Source organism: Petaurus breviceps, unplaced genomic scaffold (genome assembly GCF_028583685.1).
Source record: "Petaurus breviceps papuanus isolate PSGF00001 unplaced genomic scaffold, PetGlider_PUasm1.0 545, whole genome shotgun sequence".
NCBI classification, from domain to species: Eukaryota; Metazoa; Chordata; class Mammalia; order Diprotodontia; family Petauridae; genus Petaurus; species Petaurus breviceps.
Genome location: NW_027186366.1, coordinates 2,679,951 through 2,704,997, shown reverse-complemented (window position 1 = coordinate 2,704,997; position 25,047 = coordinate 2,679,951). Strand labels below are relative to the sequence as shown.

Sequence of the window (25,047 nt, the reverse complement as noted above, 5' to 3'; positions counted from 1 at the left end):
GACATGTACCCTAAAACCTTTATACTTGTGACATGATAGTAAGTGGGGATACACAGGCAACGAATGGCCGTCATCTTCCCACCCTAGTAGTATTTAGGGGGTGGGAGGGCGAGTTTAGATTTCACATAGGTGCATGATAGGCTCCGCGTACTGTGTCTGTGTCTCTTTGGAGTGGGGATGGGCTTGTGGAAGTCAGGAAATGGGGAATGATTCATGGCCATGTGGCGCCAAAGCACAAAGGTTTTATGAGGAATGAGAAATGCCCCTTTGGAAAACACTGGATGCTCTGCTTGGGAGGCCACAGAAGTAGCTTCCAATAGGAGGATTCATTTCTTTTATTCGTCACAATTGCTTGGAATGGTGCCAGTGTTTGTGGAATTAATGGCAGGTGCCATCTAGATGGGGGTGTGGAGGAAAGAATGTTGGGCCGAGTCTGCTTTAAGGTTCACTTTCTGGCAGGGAATTCTGCTCATTTTTCTGAACCTGAGCTTCCCCATCTTTAAAATGGGGGCCACGTCCTGGGTGAGCGTGGGCTGTCCACTTCATTACTCAGAGCTTTGATCAAATGGGGGAACTGAGCTAGAAAGTAGAGGGATTGAGAGTGTGTGTGTTACACACGTGTACATGTATGCACAGAGATAGGAAACTGTGGGTCTCGGGGGCAGTGGGACTGTGAAGGGATGCTTTGTAGACCATAGAGCACCATCAAAAGAAGCAGTTCAGTTCTTGTTCCAGTGATTTGTGAGGGCTTCCCCTGAGGCGTCTCTTGCCCTACAACATGTGCTGGCTTTTAACGACATCCAACGGCGGCAGGAGAAGGCAGGGCGCCTGACTTGTCCAGACACCTTCTTTGGAAAAATTCCTTTGTGCTAAGAATTTGAAGCTTGGAGAGAGAATTTTCCTTGCTTCTGTTTGGTGCTCGGTCATACCCTCTCTGACGTAGTTAGCAGAACACAGGCTCTTTTCCAAAAGTGCTCTGGCTCCAGCATGGAGTCATGGAAGGTGCTGTGTGTAATCACTGTAAAGGTGCACAGTTGAGATGTTTTATTACTCACTGGGCCTCTGGAAGGCTCAGACTCCAGGGTATGATGGAGCCATTTTTCTGTCCATCATGTGTGTAATGGACATCACTTTGTGTATCCTATATGCGTCCTGTCCACAGCCCGCACTGGTGGTGTGACCCTGGGTGAGCCCCTTGGCCTTTCAGGGTGCTAGACATACGTGGCTTGGAGTCAGGAAAAAAGCCCTGGGATTCAGGCCAGTCTGATAAATGGTTAAGCCTCTGTGCCTTAGGAAGCACCCTTGGACTAAAACCATACTGAGAGCCTTCACTCATGAATATGCATAGTAGGATTTTGAGGGCAAAAGTAGATAAAGAATAGGAAGTAATTCAGAATAAAGAATAGGAAATAATTGTAGGTGGGACTGGAGAAAAGGGAACCAGAATCTGGAGGGGCCCTTCTCCGCCTTGGGCCTACTCCTCCTGCCAGTCATACCCCAACAAGGTGGGGAGGGGTGGGGGCGCATCTAGGAGGGGAAGATTCCTTCTGCTGACCCCTCACTATAAAAATCAGCTACTGGGCATCCCAGGATGTAGAGCCAGTATTTAAATTTTTTTTTTTTTGCCTTTTTGGAGGGCAATTGGGGTTAAGTAACTTGCCCAAGGTTACACGGATAGTTTTTGTGTGTGTGTGTGTGTGTGTGTGTGTGTGTGTGTGTGTGTGTGTTAAGTATCTGAGGCCAGAAGCAAACTCGAGTCCTCCCAACTCTGGGGCCAGCACTTTACTCCCTGCGCCACCCAGCCGCCCCGGCAGTATTTAATTTGAAGTGAGAATCAGCTCATCAGCAAACCCAGTGAGCATTTTGATTGGGTATCTCTAGACCTTCATGTCCATCTTGTTTTTGTCCTAGAACATGGAGTCAGAAGCTAAAAAAGCAAATACAATCTTAGGTTGCTTTAAAAGAAAAAAAACTAGCCAGGTCCAGGGAAGTAACGTCACCAGGAGTATTCCTGAAAAGGCCGAGATGACTTCGGCAATAAAGTAGAGAAGATTCACACACGTTCTGGGTTGGAGCGGTCAGGCGTCATTCTAATTGTAGGATCTCTTCCCACTCTTGGAAGATGAATTCTGGGAGGGAGGTGGGCAGGTCAGCCAAGAGGCACAGTGAAGTGTGATGTAAATTCACAAAGCGAGGCTGTGAACGGGGATGAGAAGGTCTTGTTGTAGAAGCGGATTTAGAATGGGCAGTAACAGTTCATTCTCTTTACAATAGGGTCATGGCATAGCTTGTCTCCTGGTTCTGCTCCCTTCGCCCTGCATCAGTTGGTACAGATCTTCCCAGACTTGTTTTCATTGTGGTCACCTATTGCATGTATGTACTGTGATTTGTCCATCCCTAGTGGATGGGCACCCCTTAGTTTCCAGCTCTTTGCCACCATGAAAAGAGCTATCAGTACTTTGGTATAGAGAGGTCCTTTGTCCTCTTGCCTCTTTGGGGATATACACCTGGGTTTGCATAGTTTGGGAGCTGGGGGGCTTTGGTAACTTGGTAGGTGTGTCCCAAATTGCTTTCCAGAATGGCTGGACCATTTTACAGCCTCACCAATGATGCATTTGCTAATGTGCCTGTTTTCCTGCAGCCTTTCCAACACTTTGGCCCATCTGACGGGTGGGTGTCATGACAAACTGGACAACCCATGATGACACATGCTCCCCATTTCCTGACAGAGGACGGGAGGTACAAAATAGCACCCTTTTTGGATGTAGCCCTAGAAGGAATTTGTTTTGCTTGGCTCTGTGGGTTTTGTTTTGTCTGGCTTTTTCACCGTGGTGGAGGGAGGTGGGAAGAAAATAGATTTTTGTTAATTAAGAAAATTTTAATTAAAAAAAAAATAACCAGAAGGGAACATAGTCCAAGTTCTTCATTTTAAGAGTGAGAAAACAAGCCCAGAGAAGTCAAGAGTTACTGGAATGTGTCCCACAGCTTGCGATTGGTTTAACTGGGATTTGAACTCAGAACTTGGGCCTTTCCCACTCAAGCATGTTTACCATTGCAAGGATTTTCCTACTAAGCCGGTCAAATCAAGGCTCCCATGGGAGACTTCTGTGTATGAATATGCTGCAATTGTGTGAGAGTTTCAGGGGCATCAGACATCTGTCCCATGCAATGTAGGGTTTCCTCCTACTGATTCTGGCTTGCTGCACTATTAGCATGTGGTTGTGAGGTGATGGAGTGTTATTAGAAGTCAAGGTCAGTGCCCTAAGCCATCCAAACCAGAGTTCCTGGGGCAGAGTGGACAGAGTATCAAGTGACTGGGTGGGAAGGAAGATGGCAGCCACTTCATCCATGCTAAGGGTGGGATGGATTGCCTTGACAGGGAATGAGCTCCTTTTCACTGGAAGTGTTCCAAGATGGGACTCAATGTCCACCTGGAGGATCCTGTTGTTCAGGGGGTCCTGCCCTGGACCACAGATGTCCTTAGGTCATAGATTTAGAGCTGGAAGACTGTCCCCTCCCCCATCACCTCCGCCATTCTAGAGCGAAAGGAACTGCCAAGAGTGCCTAGTCCAGCACTCTTCTCTTGCAGATGAAGCACCTGAGGGCTAGACAAGGGGTGGTCCTAGGGGACCCCGTTGTTGTGCAGAGGAGGAAGCTGAGACCCAGGGAGGTAGCAAGTAGCCTAGAGCCATCCATGCCATGCCTTCCAGACCTTTGAGACTTTCTTCCCTGGGTTGGCTGTGTGGGGTTCAAGGTGGCACCTACCCCCCACCCTGCCCACCCCCATTGACAAGCTGTGTGAACTTCCCCGGAGGCCCCAGCCCTGGCAGGGTTCTTTCTGGTGTAGCCAATGTATAAGAAGTCACAACTCTCTGTCTTCCATTTAACTTTATTGGTTTGTCATATGATCATTACAAGAAAAGCAACTTTGAAAATGTAGATGTGCCCCAGAAATGGCCTTGGATGAAGCAAGAAGAGAGGTCATGCAAGCGGGGGGCTCTGGACTCAGGCAGTGATGGAGGGGAGAAGCGGCCGCTATAGGCATGGGACCAGACCAGCAGGAGCACGGAGGAGAGAGGTGGAGTCACCGCCACCAGCTGAACTTCCACCCCGTCCCCTCCTCTCAGTCACTTCCTGCAAATGGGCAAGCGACAGAGTGAGCCAGAACAGGTGGTGAAGGTGAGGGTTGTGATCAGATGGCGAGGTGTGGACATCCGAGATCGTCACTTGGCTGCTCTGAGGGCTCTCCAGAGTCAGACCTTCCTCATTAGTTACCACACTCTCTGTGCCAGGCTTTCCAAGTCAGGCAGCAATGGCCTTCTTTGTGCCATTTTGCAAGAAGGGAATCCTCGTATGTCCCATTCACGAGCACTGATGGTTATTGAGACCAGCGGCCAGCTTCCAGCAGGAGCCTGGACCTGTGACTTCACCAGCTCTTTGTGTTAATGCAGGCTGGCCCCCTCTGCACTGAGGGTCATGTGACCAGTGTGTGTCAGAGGCAAGATTTTTCTACTGTTGACTGAGTGTCAAGGTCTTGTCCATCTCTGGACTGCTCTGGCTTTGGGGAAGAGGGAGAGGGGAAAGGGAATGTGAAGGCACCACATGATAGGAAAAAGATTACTGAGCAGGGTCCTCCTCTCATCATAAGAAGACCAAGGTCTGCATCAACCCTTGGGACCACAGTGAAGGGGGAGCCTCTCAAAACACAGCCCCCATGGGATGCCAGGGGAATCCCCCTGCCTGTGCTGCCTGGCTGATTGGCCGACCTTCCTGGGAGCTCCTGCAGGCAGCCTGTGCTGATCCCTGTGCCAGGGAAACTCGTGGAGAAAGGACAGATGCACAGGTGTGGGTGTGGTCAGTGTGAGGATGGAAGAGGAGGAGGCTGGACAATGCCGAAACACCAGACGCTGACCCTGGCTACCCTTCAGGCTTTGGACAGCACTGTGGCCAGGATGCTTGTGGGACATGAGAGGCGGAGCTTTGTACATACACCATGATCTGGGCGGGACACGGAGCCTGGAATTGTTTTGCTTTGTCCCACTGGTCCTTCAGAAGATGGAGTCAACTGCTGCACAGATGTGAAGAAATACCTCTTCAGGACTCCCTTCCGCATTTATCTGGGGTTTGAGGAAAAACAAATTGGGCTGTGACTTTTATGAATCAAGTTATTTTCAGTTAACGTCTACTTGTTTTTTTACCTGTTTTTAGAACTTGTATAAAACCCTTAGAGAGGATGGACAGACAGTGATGGAAGAAGGACAATCAGAGGTTTCTCTGTCTGTTCCTGCGTCCCTAACCCAGCTCCAGCCCAAGGGCCCTTCACAAAAGCATGTTGCTGGTCTGACTTGTAGCCTCCTACTTGCTCCCTGTGTAACTTGAGCAAGTCATGTTAGTTAGCCTGTGGGGCCTTCACGTCTTCCTCTGTGAAATAGGGATCCTTCAACTCCCTTCCTGTGACTGTGTGACTTCCATGCTCTTTGGAACCAAGAAGGGGGCTGTGTTTAGGTCTGTGTGGCAGAGTGGACAGAGCTGAGTGGGAACCCAGCCTCAGAGATGCATCTGTGAGCTGTGTGACTGACCTCTCCCACCCTCTTTTCCCATCTGAAAAATAAGAATGAGAAGAATGGTCCCCACCTCACATTTGTGAGGATCAAATGACATTTGTAAAGCACTTGATGAACCTTAATGTGCTGTAGAAAAGCACACTTTCGGGGCTGCTATTAAGCCTGTCAGACTTGGGTGACCTCAGATGGTCTCCTTCCAAGATGCGGGCCCACGGACATTGGGTATTTCTGAGACTCCAGGTGGAAGGAAGTCCACCTCCCACACTTCCCCACTGCATGACCCTAACCCTTCTGAACCTCAGACTTCCTCATCTGTAAAGGTGGGTATGCCTCCCACATTTGTTGTGAGGATCAGAGGAGGTATTTGTAAGGCACTTGGCAAACCTTAAAGGCTGCATCCATACCAGCTCTTACATCATTCTAACTCTGTGATCCCAAACTGATGATAGGGATTTAGGGAAAAATGAACCATGAACCGCTCCGAATGGCCCTCGTGTCACATGAGAACAGACAACTTCTTGGGCAGGTCCTACGGTCACCATACACTCAGTCCAGTCTGCTTCCCCTGGGGCCAGGCACAGCGCAGGGACTCCAGGTCCCTGCAGAACCCTTCATCCTCCGAAGAAGCAGCAGCTGCTTTGACGACACTTTCATAGTTACAAGGAAACTGGGGTGCTGCGTGCAGAGTGCCTGGCACACAGCCGGTGCTCAGCTGAAGGCGTGTTGACTTGAGGGTTCTTCTATCTAAATTCTCTCTTGTTACTAGTGTTTGTTCAGAGATGAAGCTGCTGCTCTGAAGTCAGAGCAGGACCACGTGTTTTGATTGCCTCTTCGTGGCTGTTTCATATAGTAAGCGCGCTTCTGCCAGCAGTCAGCAGAGGGGGCAGAACTGTGAGTCACCAAGAAAAGTCGCTTGTTGCTTATTCGTTTCTTGTTGGGCAGGAAGGCAGAGGAACTACCAGCGTCTGATGCGCAGGGAGGGGGCATCTCCTTCCTCACCCTCCACTTGGCATTGGTGGGGGGTGATGACTGTGCTTTCAGGGTTTTAGACGTAGCATTTCTGGGACGGTACCTCATGAGCCCCCGTTGGTGTGCCCCCTTGGTTATCAGCCGGCTAACATTTAGAAAGGGCATTTGCCGAGCAGATACAGCAAGAACTGTTGTTACAGATTACTTCCCCCCGCCCCAAACTAGGAGTGTACTCCCCCCTTGCATTCACAAGATCTCTAGAGCAAAGGGGACTCGTGTTTGGAGAGTGCACGTGGCCAAAGGATAAACGGAACTCCAGGTTCTTTCCTCGGTACCCTTTTGCCAAGCCAAGAAAACATCCGAGTCCCATGTCTGTTCGGCAATTCCTTTCTATTTCATATCCTGGTATGATTTCCGAGGGAAGTATCAATACTCTCCGTAATACATGTCATCACGCCCATGTTTTTGCCGTCTTCTGCCACCGCTGGACTTGACTGTGGCCCTTTGACTTGGCTGCAGACCTCCCTTCTCAGCCCAGAGGCTTTTCTTTCTAAGCTTCTTGTCGTCTCCTCTGGTGCCCGGCTGATAGTTTCACCTCAGAGGTATTTTTCTACATGCCAGTGTTGGTTATTGGTCTGATCTAACACGTCTGCAATGTAACTGAAAGCTCTTTGGAGGATTGCCCTTTGGGACACTGTTGAGATGTCTTGTGTCAAAACAAAGAAGTATTAACAAAGTAATACTTTATCCAAAGAAGACTGATCTTTGGGCTTGCAGTCAGAGTCCTGACTGCTGTTTTGCTGACTGTCATTATGGACAGATGGTTCCCAGCTTCCTTCTATACAGAATAAGGCAGTTGGCATCCCTCATATTTTTGATTTTATGAAGCAGAAGTAGCAGCGGTTCAGACTCTGCAGAGGGACAGTGGGGTCTCTTAGACTCAGTGAAATGTTGGATTTTTTAAGATCTCAGCGGTAATTGTTTTTCATCTTGGTAGACAGGGCAGATTTTCAGAACATGGTATTACAGAGAAGCGCAACATTTCAGAAAACAAAGTCCCCCAAGAGTCTCTTCATGAAGACCTCCAATGAGAGGAGGGCCACTGCCTCCCAAGGTATCCCAGGAGAGTTTCTTTGAACATTTTTTGTTAATTTATTTTTTAAATCACCAAGGATTTATTGAAAAAAGAAAAGACTTAATCTCTAGAAAATGGCCATCATTTCCCTTCTGAATCTTTCCTTTCACAGGCTATCATCTCAGTTCCTTCCACACTGGATGACTTCCACCATCTTGCCTGCCCTTCTTTGGGTACCCCCCAGCTTCAGCACCCTCTCACAAAGTGGCACCCACACGGGTCTGGCCGGGGCAGAGAACAGCATGACTGCCTCCCCCAATGCCTACAAGCTTTGTCTCATTAGGTTTTTGTAGCAGCCATATTTTTTGCTTCTTGCAAGGTCACTATTTTGGACCCAAGTACAAGGCAACTGGGTGGCAAATTGGATAAAGTGCTGGACTGGAGTCAGGAAGACCAGAGTTCAAATCCAGCGTCACACACATGTGTGACTGGGCAAGTCACTTAACTTCTGTCTACCTCAGTTTCCTCAGCTGTAATATAGGGATCATAATAGTACACACTGTAGGGTTTCTGTGAGGGCCAAATGAGATGACAGTTGTCACGTGCTTAGCGCAGGGCCGGGCGACACTGGCGCTATGTGAATGTGAGTTGTTATTATTAAGGGTACTTCTTCATGCTGGAAGGGCCTTGGAAGCCATCCATTCTCCTAAGTCAAATGCCAGCATTCCTTCTTGCCCTTGTGGAGGGTCACAATGCAAAACTAGACCCAACAAAAGAAGCCGTGACATTCAAAACAGAGCCCACAGATTGCCCGCCAGCTTGCAGACCAGGCCCAGTGTGGACGGTGTGAATGTCCACTTCTCCGGGGTGCAGCCGGGCAGCTCTCACTGGCTCTGCTGGGGCAGGGGGAGCTTTAGGTCTCCACTTTACCCCCCCCCAACTGTTTCACATCACACACATGGAGCCAGTTGTATTTCTTCCAAGTTTTCCCAGGCAGGCCATGAACCTCATGGGGGCTGGCTGGAACTTTGGGTTCCATCAAGTCCAGCCCCCTCCTTGACAGGGAGATTGGTGACGCAACTTGGAAATAGCAGAATAGAAATTTGAACCCAGGTTCTCTGACCCCAGATCCAGCCCTCATCCCCCTGCTTTGTGAACACCCCGCCTCCCCCAACTGCAGATCCTAGAGCTGAAGAGCTCTTATAATTATGTCTCTGGCAAGAAGAGCCCCCATGGGACATTCCCCTCCAGCCTGTTTCTAGGCTGGGACCCCTGGGAGCAAAAGCCAGCTGCAGTGGACTTTTATTCATTTGACCAAGTGACTAGAGGGCTAGGGCGAGGTGGGTCACTACACCTTATAGGTGAGGAGTCTGAGGGTCAGCGAGGGAGAGACAGTGGTGGGTCAGACAGCTAAAGAAGCTTCAGAGCAGGATTTGGACCCAGGGCTCCAGCTCTCCTGTTCTTCCCACTACCCGGAGCTGACGAAAGGAAGGAATGTGGAGGCATGTGTGTTTGTGTATACATGTATATGTCTATGTATACGTATGCACATGTACAAAGATCAGAGACCGTGACCTAGACCTAGAAGGAGCTGAGAGACCAGGGGTTACAGATGAGGGAACTAAGACCTAGTATGGTGATGTCCCTTGTCCAGGGTCACCCAGGCATTAAGTGTCAAAGCCAAGGTCTTCCTGATTCTGGGCCCAAAGCTCTCTCCACTGCCCCTTCAAGATCACTGCCTCCCCATCCCCAACGAGCCCTGATTTCTAGAGGGAAGTTGCCTTTGCTTCCCTGGTCATCTGTCAGTCCCCAAAGGCAGACTGGCCTGATGGTTCTCTTGTGTAGAATTTCATGGAATCCCAGAGAGGACCTCAGGAGACACCATTCCACGCACTCATCAGACAGACGAGGCACCCTCTGGTTGGTGACAGATTTGGAGAAGCAGTTTTCAGCTGAACATCTCTGGAAAGTAAGACCCTAGGGAGCCTTGTGACCCTGGTTCTCACTTGGCCAAAAAGGAAGGAGGAGAGAAAAGGAGCAAACCTGCATCTGCACTGGACCAGAGGGAATGCAAGCCCCCTGGAGCTGGGAGGAGCTGGGCTCACGAATACCAGATGCCAGCAAGTACATGGAAAGTATCGGTTGGCAAAGCCCTTTACAAACACAGAACACCCCCAGATGAGGAAATGGAGGGTGGGTGACATGGCCAGGGCTGCCCAGCTAGTAAGTATCCAAGGGAAGACTGGAACTCGGATCTCTAGACCAAGTCCAGCCCAGACTCTGGTACCACCAAACTGCTACAAACAGTACTAAACTTTTCTTGCATCCATTCGCCATCCCCTTCCCTCCATATTGGAGGAAAGTGCCATCAGCCCATCCCAGAGAGAAGAGTTAGACTCACCCTGTATAACTGTGCTTTTTTCTCGTAGTGAGCAGTCACAGCCACTGAGGCCTGGTAGTAGACCTGGATGCCTTTGGTGATGGCCTCAGGGCGGTCATCCGGGTTCCTCTGCACTAGCCGGCTGGTCATGGTGTCAGCCGAGCACTCCATGCAGATCACCAGGTGGGGCTCTCCAATCTGGGGACACAGAGCAGGGTAGCTCTCGGTTCTCCATCAGGGAATTATCCTCCTCTGACCTGTGATGGCCACAGAGGTCCCTTTCTGCTCTGAAATCCTGCAATTCTGTGATGGGGGGAAGGGATGCCCTGTGGGGACCACTGTTCATTGTCTCATCATTCTCATAAAAAATAGTCGTTTTTGTTTGTTTTTAGTGAGAGCCCTGGAATTGGTTTCATAATTTTTGAAAATCATGGTTTTTTAATATTTTGGTATATAGTGATTTGAATGTCTGGTTTTACATTCAATTTCTTTTAAAACCTTTTTGAACTTTATTTTAAATCATACATTTAAATAAAATTATTTTAAAATGAAATAAAATTTAGAAAAATAAAGTTTAAATAATAAATTCAAATAAAAAGTTGAAAACTTTTAAAACAGCTGTCAGAGCTGAAAAATCACAAAAATAGAGTCAAATGGAAGAATTTCATCGTTTACTAATGTTGACTATATCACAATACTGTTTTATCAGCCCCTCCTACAAATTTGGCAAGGATTTGCATTAAATTTGTCTCTTATGTTTGTATTTTCTCCTATTGTCAGTTTCTTACAAACTAATTGTGGGTGTTGTACTTTTACATTTTTAACCCATGGGTCCAAAGCCTACTGAAACTCTCCATTTGGAAGATTTTAAACAAGTTAGAAAATGGTTTTCAAGTTTTTCCATATGCAGGTATGAGAGTTTTTATAGGGAATACAGTTAGGTGGTTTTCATCAGTGAAGTCACATAATGATGGGAATATTTCCAAACTTCTTTTCAAAATGCTCTCTCTACAATTTGAGTTTCTTCTGAAAAGCAGCTACTTTCTCACCCCTTTTTAAAAAAAAGCAGCCTGGCCCATGCCTCCTTTTCCAGGCTACAAGGTCAGGGGAATGAGCAGCTTGGATCATATCTTAGGGGAGAGAGAGAGGGCTTGTGGATAACAGATCTCAGGGAGAGCCTTGACCCTTTCAGATTTGGATGATTTTTTTTTTCTGATTGAAAGGGGAAAAGGCAAAGGCAAATGTGAGACTTGGGAAAGAAAACCATCAGAGAGCAGCTGCAGAGACTTCCCTGAGCAGAGAGTGCAGAGGAGCTCAGTTCCCCAACTGCTCCAGAAGCAGAGGGGAGTGCCTGATGAACCCACCTCCCGGCAAGAGGAGGCCTGTGTGACCCTCACACCTGAAGGGAGATCAGTAAGGAAATGTAGCCACAAGACAACAGTGCAGAAAACCCCTCCTCCCACTGTGGGTCTCATGGGAAGGGGGCTGCAAGCCCAGTAGCCCCAAAGCTTGTTTGTCTTGGTGCGAATCCAAGTCACAGAGTCTCCTTATGGGTCAACCCCTTAGGAGGGGGCTGTGTAGAACACTGTGGGGAAGAGGGACCCATTGGAGAGGAAAGGGGATCTCTGGTGCAGGCTACAAGGTTTAGTGGTCTTCTTGGAGGAAGGGGAAGGAGTCAGAACTTCAGCAAAATGATTTTGAAAGGAGTCATGTAGAGGGTGAGATTCACTGGACTATGTGGTACAGGCTTCTGGGAATCCCTTCCAAGGGGAGTTTATGGGCTCCTGTGGGTCTCTGTATTTTTCGTCTGGTTCATCTCTTATGGGCATGAAATAAATGCTGCCCTCCACTAGACATCAATGTTTGCTGATGACAGTACTTAGAAATACACACTTTTCCTTGGTGTTTTAGTTCTATCCCATAAGTTTTGGTGTGTTTCACTGTAATGTACTTTTATGAGATTTTCTGTTGTGTCTATGACTTGCCTTTGACTCACCAAGTCTTCAGGATCAAGTTGGTCTCCAATTATATCAAATGATTTCTTCAAAGTGACTTTAAAGAATACAGTTTTTGTCACAGTAATCAGCAGAGGATGTGGTTAGTATTCTACTTTTCTGCTTTGGTTTGTGAGTTTTTTGTGCCCCAATACCTAATCATTTTTCATACAGGTGTTATGTGCGCACAGTTGAGAAAACATGCACTGTCTGTTTCCATTCAGTATTTACCAGACATGTTATCCCTAATCTTGGGTTTTTTTGTTTCTTTGGTTTTGTTTAGGTTTGTCTAGGTCAGACCGGGCTACAAAAGGTTCTCCGCTGTTACCATTTCATTATTTCTTCCTGAAATTTGATGAACTCTCCCTTTAAGTATTTAGATTCTGTGCTGCTTAGGATTAAGCACTGACATTGATTCATTATTAATGGGGCCTTCAAGCATAGCATAATTTCCCTGCCTGCTTGTGTGTTTACTGTGGCCTGGTCTGAAAACATGACTAATACCCTTACTTTTTGAGTTCACTGAAAGCATCACAGACTGCCCCAGAGCCTCAGATGAATCCTGTGAACACTTGTCAATGACATCGATGGCTTTTGTCCTCAGTCCCCTCTGCTGGGGGAGCTGGGCTCCTGCCTTCGTCTGTCCCTACATCGTAGTCAGAGATTTCCTAGAACTTAGGGTTGGGGCAGATGAGCCAGAGACTCGGCCCCCAGAACAAGGCCTAGTGCTTGGGAGTCCAAGCTGGTGATTGGCCCAAGGCTCTGGGCTTGGGTTCCATAAGAAGGAGGCTTAGGCAGAAGTCACCTTCCCAGAGTCTTTCTGGGTCCTTCTGCCCAGCAGGATTTAGTGTAATTAAACATGTACATAACAGGACCTCACCCTGTGATCAAACTCTTCACCCTGCCGCACTTCCTGGGGATAGCCCTCGATGAGGAACCCCTTCGTGTCTGCTCCCAGGTGGGCAGCCATGGCTTCCTTCAGGAGCTCCAGAATGATGTCCTGTGCCAAAGAGAAGGCCAAAGAGAAGGGAAGGATGTCCGTCCGCAGGCGCCATGACATAGGAGAACATAATAAAGAATATGAGATCGGTTTAGGGGAGGCCAACAGAACACTGCCACCCTCTTTGATGTGCCCACCAGGACCCAGGAGAGCCAGCCACAAAGCCAAGCAAGGGCTGAGGAGGGGCCTGGTAAGCTGAGGAGTGTTGGAGACCAAACAGGGACCTTGGAACTGGGAGGGCAAAGAAATCACTAACAGCGGCCCGGGCGGGGGGCGGGGGGAGAAGGTTGTCTAGACACGGTAATCCCTTAGGGGGCCCCTGACAAAGGCACTTCCTGGCTTTCGAGGGTCAGCCCCATCCAGGTGAGAGGCAACTTCGGAGGGCGGGGTTTGGGGGTGCAGCCCGCTTCTGACGCGTCTTAGCTGTGTGTGGCCAGGGCATGTCTACCCTCTCTGAGCCTCTGGTTTCCTCATCTAAGAGATGGGGATGATGGACACCTTGTATCCCTTGATGGGCTGTTATCATGACTGACTTGGAGCCTGGAGCTGGACACGTCTTTGAGCTTGGAGGATGGAGGCAGGCTTTAATTCCACTCCAGACACCTTTATGAGCTGGGCATGGGGATGTACCCCAGCAGTCCTTGCTGCAGAGGGGTGTGGGGTGGGAGGAGGATCCTGGAAGACCCTGCACAAACTAACACCATTGCCCTGAAGGCAACAGGGAGCCGCCTAGGAGGGACTGGTCAGCTCTGGGCCTGGTGAATGATTTTGATGTCTGTGTGCAGGACATATTGGAGAGGGGGCAGCCCAGTGTTGGGAAGTGAATTGGCTTCACTGCCAATCGGGGGGAGGGCATGACTCCCCTTGTAGAAATCCTAGCCCAGGCCCCTGGACCCTCCCATCATGGCAGGGGATTCTGGGATTGCACAGAACAAGAGAAGTCCAAATGGGGGTGCCCTTCACCCAAACAGAGGCACCATCAAGACAGAAAGACAAAATTCTTTCATCTGAGCTGGGCCCAGGCAATTCTCAGCCGGCAGCCTTTGCTCCCTGGGTTCAAACCCTAGGTCCCCCTCTGCCTTCCTCCTAAAGTGAAGCCACTGACCAGGTGGATGAAGGGCTGTAAGCAAACCTGAAGAGTAAAGGCTCTGCCCCTTTTAGGGCCCAGCAGCGACTGCAGGAGTGGGGGGTGGGGGTGGGGGCTCCGAATCTGGAGACCTAAAGCAAGGAGTGTGTCAGATGGTTCCCAGCTCTGATACCCATGCCACCTGGACCTCTGTCCACTTTACCCACGCCCGGCCCCATGCTGCATGGACCGCCATCCACTTTGCTTATGCCCGGCCGAAGCTGGTGGCTTACCGTTGGCACAGGGTCTCCCTTCTCCAGGGGCTCTCTGATCATCAGGCTTCTCTCTGATCCTGAGGCCAGCTCGTCCCTCAGGAGCTCAGTGGTAGAGATGTGTGTGAAACCGTATTTCTGGGCTAACTTCTCACACTGGGTTCCTTTGCCAGAGCCAGGCCCACCTTGAAGAAGAACTAGGGCTGAGTTAGGCGTCCCTGTCCTGGCCCTTGCCAAAAACCTGGGTGGGGTCTCACAAACCAGGGGAGTCCCCGCTCCTGCATTTTTTCCTATTCCCATTTTGGGGTCCCCTTCCATGGTGGGACACAGCCCTCTTCTCTGTGGCATTTCAAGCCCTTTGCAGTGTGCCTTCCTGACTGATTTCCTATGACTGGCTCTAACCTTCATGCATTCTGGGTCACCTGTCGTTCCCCTTCTGATCATCACATTTCCTTCTTTGCCTTTGCCCAGGCTGTCCCCGTGCACTATCCCTCCTCGCTTCCACATCTTGGAAGCAGCCCTAGCTTCCTTCAAGGCTCAGTACAGGTCATCTCACTAGTAATTAGTCTTCTCCATCCCTCCCTCTCTCTCTCCCCGACCTTCGAAAATTTCTTCATCTTTATTTTGTGTATATTTTGTTTTTATTGATCGGTGTACGTTTTGTAGCCCCCTCTATAAGCTTTCTGAGGGAGGGACCATTTATTGTCATTTGGCTTGGCACAGTAATTTGTAAATGAGCATTGAATGGAATGGAAGGGAATTCTGTCCAAGAAGACTTACTATGATGTCTACAAAGTCTGCAGCAGAACGTGATATACTTTCCTAAAGATGGAATCCTTGAAATGACAATGGCAAGAGAGAAGACGGTTTTGGCCTGGTCCTGCCTATTTTGTTTGATCTTTGGAAACCATCCTTGCTGGCTCAGATTGGTCCTGTGTGCAGAGGACACAACCATGCGCAAGCAGGAGCTGCCTTGGAGTGTGGGTGACACCCTGCCAGGGGCTGGCTGGCAGCCACTGGGGAGAGGCCTGAACTGGGAGGATGGTCAGACCTGACCTTCCTGCAAAGGTCCCTCTAAGATTTCCTCCCATGTCTGCTTTCCTGCCTCTACAGCCAAAGTTCGCTCTGAGCGACAGGTTGTGCTGGGCGCCACTTTTTAAAATTTAAAAATAAGCTAGGAAAAACCCACCCAGTCCATTTTTTTTAACAGTAGGAAAAGTCACTTTTCCCATATGAAAATGTGGAGGGAATTTTTTTTTTTGGTCTTTTAAAAACATCCTCCCATCAAATTTGATATCAGTGGAGTTTAATTCATTAAGAGCACATTTCTTCCATCACTAAGTGATTGCAGAGGATTGTATAATTGTGAAAACTATTTTGCCTACTTAGTTTTTGTTTTGGAATAATTATTAAATCTGGGGAGGGGGGCAGGGTGGCATTGTGGAAAGAGGAAGATCTCACTTCAAGTCTTGTCCTGGACATTTGTTAGCATGGGTGGGTCCCTTAGCTTCTTAGAGCCCCAGGCCATTCTTGGAGATGCGTTGCCTTTGGGGGGGGGGTCAGTAAGGAGAATTTCTACGCTGGGAGTTCCCTATGTTGATGAGTGGGTCACACCAAAAAAAAAGTTAAATTCTATATTATTTCATATACATGTATATATAAATATTTCATACGTGTGTGCAAACATATATACATATTCATGTATGTGTACACACACATACACACATATACATTAATCTACCATGACAAAGAAGAAGAAAAGCTTCCATATTCCTTGGTAGAAAATCAGGAAAAAGTGCATTTTTTGCTTTGAAATCTTGGGATTTCAGAGCTAGCGAGAAAGGACAGCCCATCCACTTCCATCCCCTGCTTGATCTATGAATCTCTTCTGAAATATACGTCCCAAATGTCTGTCTCACCGTTACTCTCGCCTCTAGTAAAGGGTGCTGGCTAGCTCGCCAAGCAGTTGATTGCTGTTACAAAGGAAACCCAGTGTTTTCTCCCCTGGTCTGTACCCCTTCATCTCCTCTATTGGGCCCCCGTGAAAAGTTCTGTCTGGTACCTTGCTAAATTCAGATCCGTTCTATCTAATTTGCCAGTCTAGACACCCTGTCAAAGAAGGAAATGAAATCACTTTGAGATGATTTGTTCCAGTAAATCCTCTCTGACATAGTGTTTATGGCTTTCTTTTCTCAGAGTTTACAAGCTAAGCCCCGTTATTGTTGTTAAACTCATTTTTTTTGTGGGCTGAGGACTCTCCCTTCTTCCTCTTTGGGAGAACTAGAACAATTTGGGCTGTTGCTCACCCTGTACCACCTTTCCCTTCCTCCATGATTCATGGAGTCCAATGGGACGTGATTTCTCCAGGCCAGGTGACAAACGCATTTAGAGCAGCTCTTTTGGGGATGTAACTTTCCTGCCATCCTCATGTCTTCACTTTCTCTCCTCGGGCGCTCTGTGAGCCTATCTGCCAACTTTGGCAATCCAGGAAGCCATTTTTAGCATCATTTTTTATCCCTCATTTTGCTTATCTGTAAGGTAGGGATAAGGATTACTGGCTTTCCCAGAATCGTCATGGGGAGAGTATTGTCTAGAACAGGACTTCTTAAACTTCTTTCACTTGTGACCCCTCATGCCCTTCTTAAATTGTTTAAAAAGTTCAAGAGGAGTTAGTCTAGACCCGGCTTTATTCCACTGAAGCCACTCCCTCCATGCGACCATTCGTCTTTTAGCTGCTGAACAGTAGCCTTTTCTCCCTCCTCATTCTTCTCGACTCTGTGGCCTGTGACAGTGCTGATCCCTCTCCTTGGTGATCTCCTCTCCTGGTTTTCTTCCTGCCTGTCTGGCCCCTCCTCAGTCTCCTTAGCTGGATCCTCCTCCAGATCCCTTCCTCTAACCATGGGCATCCCTCAGGCTCTCTTGGACCCTCTGTACTACTTGCCTTGGGGATCTCATCAGCCCCAGGGATTTAACGACCACCTCTACGCTGAGGATCCTCAAATCTTCCCCTCCTGCCCTGTCTCTGCTGTCCTCCCGTCTCCCGTCTCCAATTGCCTCTCAGACCTCTCAGACTGGATGTTCGGTAGATGCCTCCTACTCAACGTGTCCAACGTGGAGTTCTCTGTCTCCCCCCAGACCGTCCCCCCCCTCCCACCTTCCCTAGTCACTGTGGAAGTTGCCCGTCAGGCTCACAACTTGGAGTTTCCTGGACTCCTCAGTATCTCTATCTTCCCGTGCCCACTCTCTTGCCAAGGCCTGGTGATTTCACATCTGCAGCGTCTCCCCAATATGCCCCCTCTCCTCTGACACTGACAATCATCTCACACCTGGGGCAGGGGAAGGTGCCCATCTCCCTGGCCTCCAGGCTCTCCCCACTCAGTCCATTCTCCATTCAGCCACCAAAGTGATTTTACTGAATCTCAGATCCAGACGTCTCTCTCCCCTCCTCAGTTAAACTGCAGTGGCTCCCTCTCAGCCCCAGGATCAAGTACAAAATGTTGTGTTTGTGATTGTTGGAGCATTGTAGATACACAGAGAACTTATTAATCAACTCAGATTTTTAAAATGTACAGGTGATGGAAGCCAAGGAAGGCAACGGAGGGTGCCCAGTGTGGACAGAATAGGGTCAGGACAGCTCTGTATTGGGGGGTGAGGGGCGTTCCTTCAGAGCTTAGGGCCCCCTTACCCAACGTTATGAGGGGACTTTCTTGTCGAAATAGGCAATGAGGACAATAATTGTTTTATCCAGAAGCCCAACCACTGAAAAGGAGACTAGCAATAATACTAACAAAAGCTAACATTATTTAGGGTTCTTTAAGGTTTCAAAGTGCTTTACAAACATTATCTCACTTATCCTTACAACAACTCTGTAGGTACTATTATTCTCTGCATTTTGCAGGTGAGGAAACTGAGCCAGGCATCAGGGAAGTGACATGCCCAGGGTTACACAGCTGGCAAATGTTTGAAACTAGATTTGAACTCAGGTCTCCCTGAGTCCAGGCCCAGAGCTCTAGCCCCTGCCTCACCAGCTGCCTTCATCAACAGTCGACCTCCGTTCCACTTGCCAAATGGAGATGTCTACTCAAGGCAGTGCTGGATTAAGACAGAAGTTCCTCTGGGAATCTTAAAAGAAGGATGATGGATGATCATGAGCAGGGGCATCCACAAAACAGAGAGAGAAGCAGCAGAAGACAAAACCAAGTTTTAAAAACTTAGCAAGATATTGAACTGAGCAAAGCCGCTGAAAGGGGCATCCACCACCCAGGGGAAGGCTACAGAATGGCTGCAGCACCAATGCATGGATGTGCCGCGGTCCTGAGCCCCTCCTGTCTGTTGTCCTTTTTGGTGGAGCCTGCGGCGAGGGGGTATCCAAACGCACAGAATGAGACATTGCTAATGTGGGAACTGGATTTACTGGACTGGACACATTTGTTTTCACAAAGGTTTGCCTTCTTTTTTTCAGGGGAGAGAAAATAAATGCTTCATAGTTTAAAAAAAAAGAGAAAATTTAATTAAAAAAAGAAATGGAAGGAATTCAAATAAAAGAAAAACCAAAAAGATTTGAAAAGATTATTATCAAATTCTTCAAATGATCGATTATTATCATTCTGCATCAGCAACAGTGGAGGACTTTAAAATCCCAATCCCAGATGTGCTGGGTTTGAATGAGCCCAGTAAAGGTTGGGCTGCTGAAGCAGAAATGATGAGAACCTTGGCAGAAGCAGCCGATTCATCATAGAGAGGTCCTGACAGACGAGAAGGAAAGCTTTGCAGTCTGAGGTGCACCCTCGATTTGGGGAGACCTCTCGGGCAGCGTCCCGGGCTGAGTCGCAGGATAAGAGAGTTAGAGCCGGAAGGAGTCTGAGAGGGCATGGAGTCTGCCTGCTCATTTGACAGATGAGGAAACTGAGGCCCAGGGTTATTCAGCTAGGAGGGGTCAAGGCAGGATTTGAACCTGGGGCTTTCTGACTCCAGGTCCAGAACTCTATTCATTGTGCCACCAAGAAATGCAAACTGGATAGACTTCAACCCGTGGGAGGGTCTGTTGAAAGTCAGAGTTCTGGGAGTCACCATGAAGCCACAGTGAGACAATGAAGGGCAATGTGATATCATGGAAAGATCTGCCGTTCAGATCATGAGCCTCGGGAGGACACCTCTGGGTCTCAGTTTTCCCATCTTTAACATGAGTGGGTTGGAGGGAATGACCCCTTGCTAAACTGATCTCCTTGGGACAGTGGAGAATGACCCCTGACCCCTCCAGGTCACCCCCTAGGAGCCCAGGGCATGTCTCAGAAGCTCCCATTGTGAGCGAGCTGAGATGGGACCCAGCCTTCACTTGGTCCCCCCTGAGGAGCCTCCAGGGTTACTGTTTCTGTTAGAAGTGAGTTTGTGTCTGGTTCCCAGGACCTGTGGTGGCCACCAGAGGGCTCCATAGTCCAGCTTTTCCTTTTGCAGCTCTAATGATTAGGAAGCTTAATCTCCTTCCACCCTTTACCCTGGGTTCTCCCTTCTTCAGTCCTGGTAGCTCACAATAAGGACCCCTTTAGATGCCTGTCTTCAGGCACCCTGAGGGCAGCAGAGGGGATGGCACAGTGGGGAGAGCCTGGGTCTGGAAGAACTGAGTTCAAATCCAGCCTCAGACACTTCCTGGCTTGGTGTCCCCGGACAGGCCATTTGGCTTCTCTCCAGCCATAAAACAGGGGTCATAGCACCCCCCAGGCTATTGGGGGGCTCAAATGAGATAATGACTGGAAAGTGCTTAGCTCAGTGCCTGACACATAGTAGGGCACTTCCCAAGGCCTTGCTTCCTTCCTTCCTTCCTTGCCTGCTCCCACCTTAGTCATCTCTCTTCCCTGGTCCCTCAGCTCCTTTGATATTTCATCATACAGCACTATCTCAGAATCACTGGACTTTAGGGTAGGGAAGCATGTCTGTGGCCATGTCATTGAGGCTAAGAAAAGAAGGGACCCACACAGGCAGCAGTGCATCCAGAAGAATGCAACTGAGGGTGCAGTCAATCAATCGGCAAACATTTATTAAGTGCCTACTGAGTGCAGAGAGAGGGGAGATGAGGCTCGGCCTGTTGGGCCCCAGAGGCCAGAACCAGGGAGGCTTCCTAACAACGACTGTGTCCAGAGCAGCTGTCAGCAGCAGAGCTTTCATGAAGGGCACTGGGCTTGTCTTCCTGGGAAGACAGATGGCTGCTGGCTTATGGGCATCAGATGGGGCACAGGCATGCTCCTCCAGGGGACCCGAGGGATGACAGATCTCAGACTTCATCAAGTTGGAGCCTTTCATTTTACAGAGGAGGAAACTGAGGCCCAGAAATGTGGCTTAGCTGGGGTGATGCAGGGAGTTAGTGGCAAAGCTGGGATTTGGTCCTCGAGGAGTCCTCTGACTCTTGGGGACCCTGGCTGGCCTCCTCTGCCCCCAGGTCTAGCACAGAGCAAAGGGGAGGGGCGTAAGGGAGGGGTGGGAGTAGGGCTGCTTCATCCTGTCTCCTCAGCACAGTGTCTTGAGCACAATAAATGCTTATGGCTCTCCCACAAGGTTGGGTGGTGACCTTAGGGCCATGCCACTATGAGGGCCATTGGTATAAACTTTAGAGATTTGGAGCAGAAGGGATGTTGCACCCAGGAAGCCCTCCCCCTCTTCGTGCAGGGGTAACCAGGGGCCTTGATGCTTCACTCTCCTGGGTCATGAGCAGTGAGGGCAGATTCCAACCCAGTTCCTCTGGCTCCAAGTCCTGTTCTAGTCAATGCCCCTTGAATTTATCTCAGAATCCTGTTTCCACAGGCACATTTTACGTCCTCTCTGAGTGAGAAAGTGACAGCCTCAGGGTTTCAGGCTCAGTGGGAATGTCGGCCATCTTTGGGACTGAAAGGGATTATGTCACCAAAATACATGGCAGAATTCTGTACCAGTGCTGACTAAGGCTTCATGGGAGCTGAACAGGGGATGGATCCCTGGCCTCTCCATTCTTCTTCCTCTCTTCTGTTAGTCCTTTTTGGGGGGAGGGGATTAGAAAACAGGGTCTCTCATTCCTCCCTCTCCCAACTTGGTTTCTCCTAGAACTTTTTCCCAGCTTAGCATTCCCCTCCTGTCCCCTCCCTTCCTCAAACTCCTTTGCCTCTCAAGACCTTCTACCATCTGAAATTCCCTCCCCCTCCCCCCCATGCACTGTCCCACCTGATCCTCCTTCTGTTCTCCTTGTCCCTGGGCACATGCCCTCCCTCCTTCCCACCTCTCCAGGTAGAATGCCTTCGACCCCTCCTGCTTATGACCTGGACTCTTAGAGCCTTGGCAGAAGGAGAAAGGAGCCCAGGCCTTTTGGAGACCCCAGACCCTCTGTCAGGCCTTCTCTAAAGCTGCTACTGTGCTGGGCGTCAATGGTGCTGCCTTGGTTAGGGGCTGTAGGGCTCAGGCACTGTCTCAGGACTACGGTCCACCTTCCAAATTAGCCTTCTTAAGACGGGCTACTGATAATAGTAAGAATGCTAAGGGCTAGGATTTCAGGTAGGGCCAGGTATGGATGTCACCTCATTTAATCCTCACAACATCTCCTTTTACAGTTAAGGAAACTGAGGCAGGTGGTGGTTGTAGCTTGCCAGGGTCACACAGCTCATAAGTGTCTGAGGTCACATTTAAACTCAGGTCCTCTGTGCCCTACCCACTGAGCCACCTGGCTGCTTTCTGAATGTTCCTCCTGGCTATTTGCATTGACGTTTATCATTCCCACAGGGGCCGTTCAGGACTCTTTCCCTCCTTCCTAGTCACTTTTCCCATCCTGTAGGGCTGCGAGGGAGCCTACGGACCCTTCTTCAAAAACGTTTTTAAAGGGTTCGCTGGGGTTACAAAGGAAATCAGTCATATCAAAATATTTTTGCAAATGCCAAGTTTGTGGCCCTAGGCCTGTGGCAGTCTGCCCCTGGGCGCTCTTTCCTCCGTCCCCTTTCTGCTCTTTGATCGAGCTCTTTCCCAGAATTTTTTGTAGCTATGATCCTTGTAGATAGTAACACAAAAGCAGTTTGGGTGATGTACCATTCCCGATCACTGCGACTGTCTAGGCACCTGTGGAAGGCGGGCTTTTTTCAGTTACAATGTAACCGAGCTAAATGGCTTCTAATGGTCCTTTGGGGAAAACCAAGCACTCGCGTCTGGGGTTGTCCCAACAGTGGAATCAGAGGCCAGTGACTGCGCTTGTCATTTTCACTGAAATTGGCCCCTTTTTCCCAGGGCATGTCTCTTTTTTACAGTTTTTCCTGGGTACTTCCCAATGCTACAGGAAGGTTGTATGAGTTTGCAATTCCACTGACGAGTGAGCCAGCGCCAACCTCCCCACCAGCTCTCCCCTGAAGAGTTCTGCTCCTGTAATTGCGACTTTAAAGTCACTTTAATTTGCATCTCTTTGATAATTAGTGAGGTTGCCACTTCTGACTAATTATCAACACTGTGTTTCCTCTTTTGAATTTGCCATTCCTATTGCTTGGCCATTTGTCCACTGTGAACTGCAAGTTGCCCCAGACTTTTTGACGTTGGCATTCTCATCCTCTGGCACCTGGGGCTTAAAGCCTTCTAGGCATGCAAGGGATAAAATAAAGGCTCAGCCTAGTGTTCAGAGCCCTCCCCACTGTCCTTACACACTTACCCCCATCCATGCCTAGGGGCACCTTTGGTATTCCTGAGTCTTTCTAGATGCCCTGAGTGTTGGGATGGAGTGAAGTTCAGTCTAGGCAAAGGAAGCATTCTACTCCAAAACACCTGGTGAGCTGATATCCCCAGCACTAGCCTTGGGCAGGCTGTCCCTGGTACAGACATCTCCAGTGGTTCAGAAGGTTTTCCTGACATCAGTGCCAATGTTTCCTGGCTACACTGCCCTTTCATGGCTGCTGGTTCTGACTCCCAGGGCCAAGCACTTTTACAAATACAGTATCATTTGAGCTCAAGACAACCTGGGAAGGGAGGTGCTGTTAGGACCCCCATTGCACAGATGAGGACACTGAGGCAGGTAGCACTTAATCTGCCCAGGGTCCTATAGTTAGTCAGTATCTGAGGCCAGATTTGAACTCACATCAACCTGACTCCCAGTCCTGGCTCTACCCATGTGGTGACAAGCTCTGTAGTGTAGGTAACTCCTTACCTATTCTTTGAAGATACAGAGGGTCTGCTACATTGACATTGGAGATGTCAAGGTTTGAAGGCCATCCAGGACTGCCACCCTCCACACTTGTAGAGAGATGTAAGATGAACACTCATGAAGTGATAGACTTGGGATTCCCAGGGCCTAGACCTGAGTCACACCCACCTGGGTGACCTTGGGCTAGCCATGGACCCACTCAAGGACTCAGTTTCCTCAACTGGGCCATAAGGGGTAGAGTGAATGGCCTCTGAGGGCCGTGGTAGCTTGAAATCTGCAGTCCCAAGAGTCCTGTGACCTGGCACATGATGATTGGATGCAGTGGCTAGGGACTCATCTAAGACACCCACTAGCTGCAGGACCTTGGACAAGTCACTTAACCCCATTTGCCTCAGTTTCCTGATCTGTAAAAATGAACTGGAAAAGTATTTCTTCCAAGAAAATCCCAAATGGGGTCATGAAGGGATAGATACAACTGAAAAAACCCAGAAGTTATAATTGCCGAATTTTGGGGACTTTTTCTAACACAAAAAAGAGATTTTAGAAATAAGGGTTTTGTTTATTTTTGAAGGCAATTGAGGTTGTGACTTGCCTGAGGTCCCATGGCTAGTAAGTGTGTCAAGTGTCTGAGGCCAGATTTGAACTCAGGTCTTTCTGACTCCAGGGCCAGTGCTCTATTCACTGTGCCACCTAGCCACCCCAGAAATAAGTTTTAACACCACAATGATTAAAACCAAACCAAACCCCAACCTTCTTGTGGCATTATTCTAGGCCCAGACTTTAGAACCTGGAAGGAACTCACCAATCACAAAAATAATCTTGGACTTCTTCAAGTTTTCTGCAAGACCTGTCAAACGAAAACAGTTTAAAAGTGATATAATTGGAAAGGCTCATTTGAAATTGTGGTTTTTGGTTTCTCGGGTATGTAGAAGCCTAAACCTGTTTGGTTTGTTCCCGTTCCTACCAAGAGGGCAGGGTCCTCTTCAGTCTTGCTGAGGGGCCAACACAGGGAAGTCTTCTGGCGCCATTTTGAAGGGACCAAGCTTGATTTCAGGCCTCTCCCACACTGTACTGGCTGCACCATCCCCACCCTTTCCTCATGAGGTTGACAGGACCCTTTGTGCTACCCTTGGCCACCTTGGATCCCCTAGGTTGTATTTCTCCTGGGATGTGTTCCATGCAAAGGTTGTTACCTTTTTCTCCCACATGAAAACTTGCTTGGTCAGGGCTCCATGCTTCCAGGTCTTGGCTGAGTTAACTTACTGGGGAATCCTAGAGTTGAGTGTTGGAAGGCACCTCAGTGGCCATCTAGGCAAAGCCACACCTGAGCAAGAATCTCCCTTATCTCCTTTGTAGCTGTCTGTGTGTGGGAGTTTCCCTTTTAACTTTGTATCCCTACCTGACTCGCAGCACAGTGCCTTGCATAAGCAGGTGCTTAAGAATTGCTTGTCAAATGAATGAACATGTGAATATATTTTATCATTGAATGAAACTCACCTTCCACGGTGTCCTCCCCAAAAGCATTGATGTCATCATCTCCCTGAAAAAGGCAATAATTTACAAATGTTTTAAAAAGAACACTAAGCATCAG

At 48.8% G+C, this 25,047-nt stretch overlaps 1 protein-coding gene across 1 annotated transcript in view; it reads right to left on the bottom strand.

The window, feature by feature from the left end:
• Window positions 1-3,873: 3,873 nt before the first annotated feature.
• AK5 (adenylate kinase 5) overlaps window positions 3,874-25,047 on the bottom strand; it is a 234,631-nt gene continuing 213,457 nt past the window's right edge. The window contains exons 8-13 of the mRNA XM_069102249.1: window positions 24,954-24,996; window positions 24,259-24,303; window positions 14,342-14,505; window positions 12,863-12,982; window positions 10,010-10,186; window positions 3,874-5,117 (exon numbers count right to left, since the gene is read on the bottom strand). Coding sequence (XP_068958350.1) covers window positions 5,049-5,117; window positions 10,010-10,186; window positions 12,863-12,982; window positions 14,342-14,505; window positions 24,259-24,303; window positions 24,954-24,996 — 618 coding nt within the window. The 3' untranslated portion in view covers window positions 3,874-5,048. The remainder of the gene's footprint in view (window positions 5,118-10,009; window positions 10,187-12,862; window positions 12,983-14,341; window positions 14,506-24,258; window positions 24,304-24,953; window positions 24,997-25,047) is intronic.